This window comes from Ostrea edulis, chromosome 8 (genome assembly GCF_947568905.1).
Source record: "Ostrea edulis chromosome 8, xbOstEdul1.1, whole genome shotgun sequence".
NCBI lineage: Eukaryota > Metazoa > Mollusca > Bivalvia > Ostreida > Ostreidae > Ostrea > Ostrea edulis.
Window position 1 is genome coordinate 27,653,013 of NC_079171.1, and position 11,298 is coordinate 27,664,310.

The window sequence follows — 11,298 nt, forward strand, 5'->3', positions numbered from 1 at the left end:
TTTAATTCGATATACGTTGCGTCCTGGAACTTTTCTGGAAATGGTAAACAATTCTGTCGTCCAATTCGGTAAATAACCTTTTTCAAATGTACGTTTCGCTTTACTGATCCGTACACGATCTCCCGCTTGTAATGAAGAGGTCGATGATAGTCTCTGTTTTCCGTACAAGGTTTTCCATACTTTCAAGACGTTCTTGGCATTGACTTGAGCAGGAGCTCTCTGAATACTGCGATGATACGTGTGAGTGTAACCGTGTACCAGATCGGGTAAAACATCCACATACCGTCGTGTTTTATGACGTGTAAAATATCGCCACATACGTGCTTTCAGGGTGCGTTGAAAACGCTCCACGATACTGGCTTTGGTTTCGGCATTACGCGTCGTAAAGAAATGAATGGATTTGAAGGCTTGCAGAAATTCTTTATTTGTGAATTCTCTCCCTTGATCCGATTGAATGCGAACGGGGCGACGTCCGTCTCGAAATATCCATTTGAGGCCTCGTATCATTTCTTTCCCCGTTTTCTGTTTTAAAGGCACCACCCACGCATATTTCGACAACACGTCAATCGCACACAATAAAAACGTATACCCATCATTGTATTTCTTCAAGTTCGAGACGTCGGCTAAATCTAACTGCCATTGTTCGTCTATATCCGTCACTCGCGTCCGTTGTCTTTTAAATTTCCGACGTATGGGTTTATGTAGGGTATACGTATCCTGTTCTTTGAACCATTCTCGAATTTGAGCAAGAGTAATCTTATGACCTAATTTACGCACTTGCCGGTATAAAGCCTGTACTCCTCCATACCCCATCTTAGGGTCGTAATAAAGTCGCTGTAAGATCTGATTCCTAGATTTTTTCATGGTAGCGTTAACCATTTTCCAATTTCACGTGATGTCTTTTTACCAGCCTCCCTGATATTTTTAGGGGTCATCATTCGTCTGGGAGTTTCATAGAAAGATTGGTCAAAACCCGAGATTTCTTGAAATCCGCTCTCATCTTCATCTATAGGTTTAGGAGTACTGATTTTTCCGGGCTTGTCCATCGCTTTTATAACATCACGATTGGTCACATATCCTTTAGGGGCATTCGTTTCTTTTAAAGCTTGGGCAAATTGCTGTAACCCTGCAGGGGGTTCACGATGTTTTAAAGGTTTTTGTCTCTGGGACTCGGTGATTAAATCCACGATATTGGAATCGGGGACCTTATGTCCTCTATAACTGATTTCTCCTTCTTTACTCCAAGTTAAGACTTTGGATTTCTTGAGATGATCGAGTAATAAACCCGCTTTCTTTTGACCCGGTTTACTGACACTTTTGATAATCTGATCTTCTAATGCATTGGTATCTGCGACTGTGGCACCCCCAGGCGGTGTCGGTGGTAAAGGTTTAGACGGAGTCTGTTGTCGTGCTTGTTGTAAATATTGTCGATATCGATGAAGTTGATGGCCATACAAAGCTACTTTTTCCCCCTCGGTTAAATCATCTCGATGTTCGATGTCATCTAATTCACTGCGTAACCCCACGGTCGATTGAAATTCGGGAGGCTTGGGTAATTTTCCCTTCAACTCATTCAGCATGGCTTCGGGTACTAATACCATTTTACGACTCATCTTCTATTGGGATATTTGCAAATTTTGTTAATTCCACAAACGAATGAAGCCAAGCCCCCTTTCTGATTGAGTAACGCTCGTCGTTTTTTCACGGGTTGCGGCTGCACCATGCGTCTTCAGATGTGCTTCTTCGGACCAAGTTGTCGCTTCTGAGCGGGAGTGAGAGGAATCACCCCTTTTAATATATTGTACACGATCTCACAAATCTTTAGAATGCAGTCATTGGAACAATATTTGATGACCTCTCTCTTTAATTTGGAGGAATAATGAGGAGCTGCTAAGGTTTGCAAGAGGGGTAAATGAGGTCTTAATCGGGATTCACACTTCTTCGTATCAGCCATAGTGTAATAATGAAGGTCTGTGCACACTCCCCCTGCTTTTTATAGTGTTACGCGCTCGGGTGTTGGGGATTGAAACGCCCGTGATGAACGGTCTCCTCGTGACGATCGCGGCTACTTTTCAAATTGTATTGCAGAGGACAATATCGACATTTGTATTTCTGCTTAGGGGTCGATGTGCTTAAGGGAGTAAAATGTGCCATACCCCCAAAGGCTTGACCAAAACTGGGTAAGGCTGTATCGGTGGTTCTGGAAGTTCCTATGGGTCCTCGCATGGCTCGTTCCATTTTCTTTTCAGCTAATCCTTGTTTCAGTTCTGCTAAAGTCTTCGTTTTCCTGGGTGGGGTTGTTTGAGGTGTCATATATTTCGAAAAAGGGATTTTCACGATGAGTTTAGGGGTCTTCTTCTTCTTAGGAAATTTAGCCATGCGCAAGAGATAAGGAGCCAGGACACTGGTTTTAGGATCGTGGGTCTTCCGGTGAATGATGAGTTTCGGAACTTTCTTAGGAACTTTCTTAGGAACTTTCTTTTTTCTTTTCTTAGCTAAGGCTAAGAGGGAAGGGGGTAACACACGTGTTTTCTTTTGCTTCACGACTCTCGCCACACTACGGGGACGTCTTTTACGTTTTTGCCCCGTTTCCCATTTGAACAAATGACGAATGATGGTCCCTCCTAAGAATCCGGCTCCACCCCGTTTCAAAATGGCTTTTTAACGATCTTCTTCATTCGCATTCTTATTGGCAATGACATTCAAGTCGTGACTATGTGCTTGAATGAAACGCCCCGTGAGTTTATTCACGGGTAAGACTCCTCGTAATAAATTTTTAGCGCCCATGGCAAACCAGTTGAGTACGGCTTTACGGCCTAATTCAATGAGATGGGCTCGTTGAACGGGATCCCGTTCCCGCTGTAAACGTCGTAACGTTTTCACTAATTTGCTCTTGGCTGTAGGTCTACCCATGATGAAAGTTGTTTGTGAAATGAAATGAATAGTCATTCATAATGATATTTATACTCTCGGTGGCATGTGCACCGCTAAGGTAGAAAAGAGTTGACTTCTTAATCTTAAATCCTCGGGTGTCTGAGGACTTAAATCGACTAGTAAATACCCGTGAGGAATACTGGTGGCTTCATCATACGCGGGTAATAAATGAGGCATTTGTAATTGGCGACTTAATACCCCAATCTGAGATTTATCTCTAGGATTTTTAAACAACACGAGATAGTGGGCATTCAGACTGATAGTACGATGTTGCACGGCGCGATCAAATAGATTTTGCGTGATATATATAACACTGGTATTACGATGATGCGCTTTGCGCGTAAACCAATCTACAATAGATTCTATGGCTTTACCACCCATCATATCATCAAAAATGAGTAAATGTCGAGTAGTGAGATCGGCGACTAATTTCTCATCGTCTTGAGGAATGTTGTGAACGAATGTTACAGCTTTTTGTAATGATTCGTAAGCCGGTTGCCATTCTCGATAACACCATACTATTTTTTCGGGGGGTGGTGATATCCACTGCGTATTTTGTACCAGTTGCTTCACAAATTCCGTTTTACCCGATTTAGAGGGACCCGCCACCACCATAGTAAATTCATGTTTCAATTGAAACGGGGCCAGTGTCTCGTAGGCATACATCTTGATAAATGACACGAGTTCATGGGATCATACATATTTATTAACAAGTAAAAATACGAACCGTTTCTACAAAAGAATCTCTACAAATAGGACATGTTCTAAGTCCTGAAGCACACATAGCACAAGTACATAAATGACCACAAGGTAAAAAAGCAATTCTCAAGTCTCGTTCTAAACAAATGCGACATTTCTGGGTACACATTGGATTCCCTGCCCCGTCTAAGGGTAAGTCTCCCCAATCGCGATCACTGTCTTTAGCGCGGGCATAGGCATTGAAGGCTTGTCGTACCCATTTGACACTTTTATTGCACAACACGTAAGCACAATGAGGGCTCCAATAGGCATGTTCTATCCAAGGATCGTCCCCGGGTTCCCAATGTTTGAGAGACAATGTGCAATGAAAACAACGCACATGATCATCCATTCCTTTGTAAAAGAATTCGGCTTCTGCAATGTTAGGTAATAAATTCAACAGAATATCGGGGGCTGTATGAAATGACGCTAGACGAGCCGATAATTCACCATAGGAAGGCACTGAAGGATTCTGTAGTGATCCGTATTTACTCATTTTGCAGACTGATGTTTTTCTCAAGACGCGTTTCCTTTTTTATACCTAATATCCATAAGGAAGCGTGTTGTAATGGTGAACCCGCTGTCGCTTGTCGTACACTACGCGGTATTTCTTTACTAAGGGGATGGTGCGAACATCGTGCTGGCGCGTTCTCTGAATGTAGTGAGGATAACGCACGTGGACTTCTTCTTCTTCTCCTTATAACATTTTTTCTAAGGTAGCGAGTGAGACGATCCTAGAAGCGCGATAATTGAGCGTCAGTCCTTTAACTTTACACATTGATTTTCCCCCCTGGGTCTCGTATGCATAATTTTTAGGCCCTCCCGACATGTACTTGATGATAGATCTCCACTCAGTTCATCGGTCCAGCCGCCTAAACTGTTGACAATGGTAGGGTTAAATTGGGTCTCGTCATGTTGATAGATAATACTATCCGTATCAAAATAGAGGACGCGTTCCCCCAAAGGTTCTAACGTCTCGTAGAGATGTAAACGAGCATGCGCTGTGGTAAAACAAGCCAGCACTACGTTTCCGAAAGGACAGTCTTCTAGGAATTCTTCTTTCTCCTGATAATTGATCAGCATCATGTCGGTTTCGGGGTGATCTCGATTTTCCAGCAGCTCGACTCCTTTGATTTCTAGAGTGGCATCTTGTAATTTTTTCTGTAATTCTTCTTCTTCGGTTAAATACTGTGTTTGTGGTAGTTGTAATCGTTGTGCAAATTTTCCCCAGAGACAATTTAAAAAGAGTTTGGCAATGGTTCTACGGACGGGGTTTTTCTCGATGTCTATTAGATTCATGAAGATGCCTTCCCGGCGCCGGATCTCATCGATGTAGTCTTGTTTCTGTTCGGGCGTCTGACATTCATCGGGAAATCCGGAAGCTTCTTGTTTAATTTTTAAAAAAGTATCGATGTAAGATCGAAACAAGTCCTGACTGGTCTTTTCAAAATGCCAGACTTCATAGATGCGGTCGAGCCGATAACCGAGATCTAGAGCTTTGTGTACTTCTACGGTCACCCAGGTGCCAGTCAGACTGCGTTCTGAATCGCTGTGACTGCATTGATCGTCGGGTCCTAAGTTGCGATGTTCGGCGCAGGTTCGGCATAAGGGGAAAAGTAATTTTCCTCCCGTCTTATAGGGTAAGACGGGGTGATACAGACCTCGTGGTGGTAAGACACGACAACGAATGAGACCAAAGTACTCTCTCACATTCTTGAAATCGCTGGTGATGACTTGAGGATGATCGATGGGAAACGTTCTGTATTTCAACACGTAAGGATACAGAGAACACACATCGACGTATCGCATGTCTCCCTCCTCGCAATACAGGCGAGTAGCATTGGTACGACCTCCGTATAAGGCATCGCGGGGATTTAAGGGGTCCTGAATATCGAGGTCTCGTAGTAATGTTTGTAACTCTGGATTGTTTTTCACTTGTCGATCAAACTCGTGTTCCCAGATGCTCACGACTGTATATCCTTGTTGCTCTAAGGCGGCGGCGCGTTTCAAGGTTTGCTCGTACAGGGTTTGATACGTCTGCTGGACTCGATGGGGGTAGGTTTCCGTCAACAGATTCGGATAACAGGTGGGGCACCCGTGCCAGTAGCAGCCGTAAAATTCGTACACGGTGCGGGATTCCTCCTCGTAGCCGTCCACCGTATAAGGGCCTATGTTAATTTCGCCCCCGTTCTTAGCATGACGTATGTTGCGGTCCAGGGAGGTGAGCCAGCGACAGGCCTTGGCCGAGTAGCGGCGCGACGGTTGATATCCCATATTGGGTATGATGGCTATGGTGTCCTGTGCCATGAATCCTCGGCGATACGCTAAATTAGCCGTGCTAGCAAAAGTGATGGATTCCTGAAACGGGTCGACGCGGACGAGTCCGTAGAGCGTCGCCTTAAATTGCGCACAACAACGGCGTAAAATACTTTCCCGGCCTGTTGAGTGTACCAGGTATAGAAGGCTGCACGATTAGCGATCGACATGTCGTCAGGATTGTAGTAGTGAGCATCGGGATAAGCCCCCACGTAATTCTGGTTTTGTTCCGTGTTAAAAAAGTGGGGGGAAATAACCTTTTTTCAGTTCTGTTAATCCAAACGCAGAGGGCATCTTGGCGAGGGCAAAGGGGAGGAAATTGTACGAATCGATGAATCTCAAGCCGAACACTCCCATGCACAAGATTTTACTGCCGTTGAGAATGACTGCAGGTTTGATACAGGCCGTGTGCACCAGATAGTTCAAGATGAACTGCCCATCGTATCCCTTGAAATTGTGCGCAATGGCGGTCGTTTCATCGTGTTTGAAGCTCACATTACCCTTCTCATCCGTCTGGGATTGTAACAACCATTCCATAAACTGTTTTAAGGTGTCGGGGCCTTGAAATACGAAGCGGCGTTGCGAGCCAAACGCATGACAGTGATCACACCGCATGTCAATGTCTAAACTGTCGCAATGTTGACACACGCGTTCGGCCACACAGAGGTTAGGGGTGTGAATTCCGTTTTCCTGTGTACATTCAAAATCGAAATAAATGTACATTTTCAATTCCTTGTTGCGTTTGGGTTTCTTTTGAACGAAGCAGAAATGTGGGGTGGTGACGAGTTTCTTGCAGATGTGACATTGTGTTTTTCCGCCGCACGCGTGTCCCTTTAATAATTGCTTAGACATCCATTTCTGACACTGGTCGCAACGTCCCATTAAATTACACACGGTTGTCGCGGTATTGCTACTGTAAGGTTTCAAGTGGGTCTGGTAACACGCAGCATTTCTAAAAAATCCCTTACAATGAGCACATTCCGTGCGGGTGCCATCCGGGGTACAGGGAGAATCGGCTAAACAAAACGAACAGCGGTGAGGACAGACGGTACGGTGCTCTTCGATGTGGCTATATCCAATATCACAGTAATCACAATAATATGGATTTTCCGTCACTCCCGGCATCGATGTTATGGTATCGTAATGTTCGTTATCCAGCAGGATGTTCAAACATTTTCCGCTCCCCTGACCTCTGTAGATGGGGTCTAATCGTAATCGCTGCGTGTTTGTCTTAAATTGAAATATTTTCAAGCGATACTCGGGAGCCAAGACCTGATGTAATTTCTCCCATTCCTGAGGCCCACACGGTTGGTCGTTTGCACACTCGGCGAGTTCCATGAGCGATAAGGCCTGTCGTTTCTGGTCGAGAGCTGGTGTATCCCCTTTTCTCATCTTTAACCATTTTTTCTCCCATTCGGGGTCCGGAACCTCAGGTTTTTGACTGTGTAACTGTGCCACGGCAATAGCTCGGGGTAGACACAGGAAATCCTCGGGGTTGTTAATACGAACGATAGCTCTCTTGGAGATCTTAAATTTCTTTTTATCGACTTGTAGATGCTTTTTCTTCATACCGCCGCCACTCCCTTGAGGATATTTGACATGAAAAAAATCTAACTGTGTGGCTCCGTCTGTCATCAGGAACTCTTTTTTAGATTGCTGTACGGCTTCTATTTTGTTTAAAATTTTATCCTCGTTGAGGTTTTTAGACTGGGTAAATTCGACCCAAATCTCGGAATCCAAAGACGGGTGTCGAATGTTGAGCCGTACATAATCATTGGGGTTGCACTGCATTTCCCGTTTCACATTTTTGAGCATATCTTTGAATAATCGCCGAATAAAGGAAGAATCTGGAAGCTCTTTGAAAGTAACGTTGTACACATTTTGTTTCACTTTAAATTTCCTGGAATGCCGGCCTCTGTCGAGCTTGATTCGATAATATTCCGACACTAACTGGCGTTTTTCTCTGGCTATCCCCCCTCCCCGCTGTAAAAATCTCACTCGTTGCCAGTTTTCTCTGCGGAGTTCTAATTCACGCTCTCGCTGTATGTGTAGTTGTTCCTCTAAAAATCTCAATCGCTGTTCAATATAATTGGTTGGGAGCCCATTTCTGCTATTCCGTAAGTCGTTGGGTATTCGCTCAGACATGGTAATGAAAGTGACAACGCGAATTGTGTATTGCGTTTATATACTTATTGTGACGTCATAGAAAAGCAGGTTTTTCCACAACGTCAATAACACTCTAAATTAATTAAATTGTTTATTTAATAAATGTGTAAACTTCACATCATGCGTTTATTATTCATTGTGGATTTTAAAGGATTTTAAAGGATTCACACACACACACGGCTCAGGCCTCGTCGTCATAGCGATCTCGACTTTAGTTAGTGTTATCGATTCTACCCCATTGTTGCGTCACAGCACTATCGACCCATTGTTGCGTCATAACACCCGCTCCTATCTCCGCTCTAGTTCATACCAACCTAGCCCTGCACAGCACGCGCTAGGCACGCCCCGCCTTAGCAACGCCCTACCTCGGCCGCTCTCCAGTGCGTTCTAAAACTTGACCTTTTGACCTCAAAAGTGCACTCAGTTGAACCACCCATCGAGTCGGGTTATACTACTTTCGTGTTTGCCTAACTATCTATTTTGTATTGCTTATAGGAGTTATGAGATTGATCACTGTTCGTTATCTTCACCTTGCATACGATGAATGAATTCAATAATGTTAAATGTTTTCAACCTCCTTCAATATACGAAAAATGGGTCAAAGACTCAATTGGCCGGGTTGCAATATGTAGAGTAAATAATTTGGGTAGGGATTTATTTGGTGGTAGTTACCTGGAGGACTGTTATGATTTGTTATGGCCTTAGTGTTGAAGGAGGCAGAATTGTAAAGTAAATTATCAAAACGAGTTTTGACGAGTGGAAAAAATGTTAGTTCCGTATCGGTAACGTGAGCGGACACGATTGTTTCCGGATACAGGTAAGGATTTTTGTCTTCTAAAAATGCCGATATATATATATATATAAACAACAACACATCACATATTGCCGCAGGGCTTTTATTGATTAATAAAAAAAAACCATGATATATGTAATATTAAGTAATAATAACTAAAATGAACAATAACTTCAGGTGCTTGAATTGTATATGATTATATGATAAAGAAACAGAATTTCTATATTTATATTGCAAATTTACAACTCATGCCCAGAAAATTTGACATTCATATATAATTGAATTTTTCCTCTGAGGTAGTGCAACTAAATTTTACCACAAAAGATAATCTCGCTTACCTTTTTCAAGTTGAACTCTATTTTTAGTAACAACTTTTTGCTGTAGCGCCCATATTCGACAAAGGTCAGGCTAGTGCATAACTTCAATATATATACTTACTTTCTGCAAAGTTTCAAGGTTGTACATAAAAAAAACTGTAAGAGGAGTTGATTTCACAAAATTTCCCCAACCGCCCGCACTTCACCATACTATAGACCGGATTTGCACTTCGTGCAACCCGGCCAAAAATCACACATATTAATTATGAAGAATATTTCTTTAAAATTCATTAATAAGAATTTCAAAGTGTATCATCAGCAAAATGTATGCATGGTAAGGTCAGGTAGGGTTATACTTGTTTAAGTGATTAGTGCAACCCAACGTACGTCATGGATGCTTTTATTTTGGGATTTACAAATCTAAATGGTATGCAATGCATAACTAATGTTAATTAGAAGTTATTTTCATAAACAGATAACTTATTGGAAGCAAAAAGCATTGTTACTAAGGTGTAGAATTGTTAGCACCGGCTGAAGATGACGGATATTCCACACATGACTATCTGTCCAAATATCCAGTCAAGTGGAATCTATTTTCTTTTCTTTCTTATTTTATTTTTGTGAAAAGGAAATATTACAGCGTCGGAAATATAACAAGAGCAACGCAAACGAGGCATAATACGCCCGTAGATTTTGCTCAAGTAAACATATTTTAGTGGGATTCATATTTTAGTGAAGTTAGCACTGTCCTCTGTGAGCTAATTCATTATTATGCTTGTAGAAATGGATATCAAGATATAAAGAGGGATAGCCTTATAATGCGCTACTTCATAAATATTGACCTCTGACCTTGAAAAAAATAGGCATCTTCCTCTCATCATGGTGATCAAATATACCAAGTTATAATATCCTGGAGCTTACGGCTCGGTTTGTATCTTGCCCACAAGGTTTTCCTAATAAGTGATACTTTGACCTTGAAAAACAATTGGCATCTTCCTCTCATCATGGTGATCAAATGTATCAAGTTGTAAAGTCCTAGGGCTTATGGTTCAGTCTGTATCCTGCCCACAAGGTCCGGGCAGACGGACGTATTAAAAGGAGTGAAAACCATTTTAGTATTTTCCCCAACATCCAAAAAAATCAGTGCGGCGGATCCGTAAACTAACTCAATAAAAAAAGGCCTTAGGTCTGTCGCGGCCGGGATAGGAAAAATCTTTAAAAGTCTTCTCAAGAACCACTGGGCCAAAAAAGTTCACATTTACATGAAAGCTTTTTGACATGTGTATTCAAGTTTGCAAAAACCATGGCCTCCAGGGGTAGATTGGGGCCATAATAAGGACTATGGTTTTACATGCAAATATATATAGAACGTCTTCTGATATGGACCAAGGTGACTCAGGTGAGCAATGTGGCCCATGGGCCTCTTGTTATATTTACTTTTGAGAAGTCAAACTGTATAACAGTTCTTTCCTCCCTTGCTGTGCATTTGTGCCCTTTTAGACGTGTACGTCTTCACTATTATTAGCTGCAGAACTGTAGCTCTCTCAAAAAATATTGTGACGGAACAGATCGCAAAACATCCAACCCTTAGAAAACCCTTCGATTTACGGCGCACAAAAAGCTGCGCACGGTTGAGGCCTGATATCGTCGTATTCTTGTGTTGCTGGCTCATAAATTAAATATCGAATAATTCTTAACATATTTTCCTACTTTGCATGTGTCCCAACATACCTTCAAATATTCATTAAAGCCCCATACGACCTGAAAACTCGCAGCTTCTGTTCGTTGACATGTTCCGTCACGATATTTTTTTCAGATCAACAGTTCTGCAGCTACACTATTATTTATATCACACAATGCAGCTGCATTACTTTACTGGCGTTGAGGAGGATGATTTTAATGCAGTATTTAAGTTGACTGTGTATCTTATTTAACGTCTCTCGAAATTTTTTCACTTAAATATGGAGACGTCAACAAGACCGGTGAAGGGCTTCAAATTCAGGTTATTGCTCGGCACTTTCGGCCATTGAACAG

The 11,298-nt window shown here is 42.4% G+C and overlaps 1 protein-coding gene across 1 annotated transcript; it reads right to left on the reverse strand.

Moving 5' to 3' along the window:
* Positions 1 to 1,729: 1,729 nt before the first annotated feature.
* LOC125663041 (uncharacterized) lies at positions 1,730 to 8,133 on the reverse strand. The gene is made up of 4 exons (XM_056147539.1): positions 6,246 to 8,133; positions 4,506 to 6,110; positions 2,157 to 2,501; positions 1,730 to 1,788 (listed from the first exon to the last, which is right to left on the reverse strand). Exons 1-4 carry the CDS (start codon positions 8,131 to 8,133, stop codon positions 1,730 to 1,732), a joined length of 3,897 nt encoding a protein of 1,298 aa, XP_056003514.1.
* Positions 8,134 to 11,298: the final 3,165 nt, after the last annotated feature.

What these genes read in the sequence shown, in the direction of transcription:
- LOC125663041 (XM_056147539.1), bottom strand. Translation starts at nt 8,133, where the DNA reads ATGTCTGAGCGAATACCCAACGACTTACGGAATAGCAGAAATGGGCTC. An exon ending in GAGTGGAGATCTATCATCAA is followed by an intron (nt 2,502 to 4,505) that starts GTACATGTCGGG and finishes CTTCCCTCTTAG; the next exon opens with CCTTAGCTAAGAAAAGAAAA. An exon ending in TTTTGGTCAAGCCTTTGGGG is followed by an intron (nt 1,789 to 2,156) that starts GTATGGCACATT and finishes ATATATTAAAAG; the next exon opens with GGGTGATTCCTCTCACTCCC.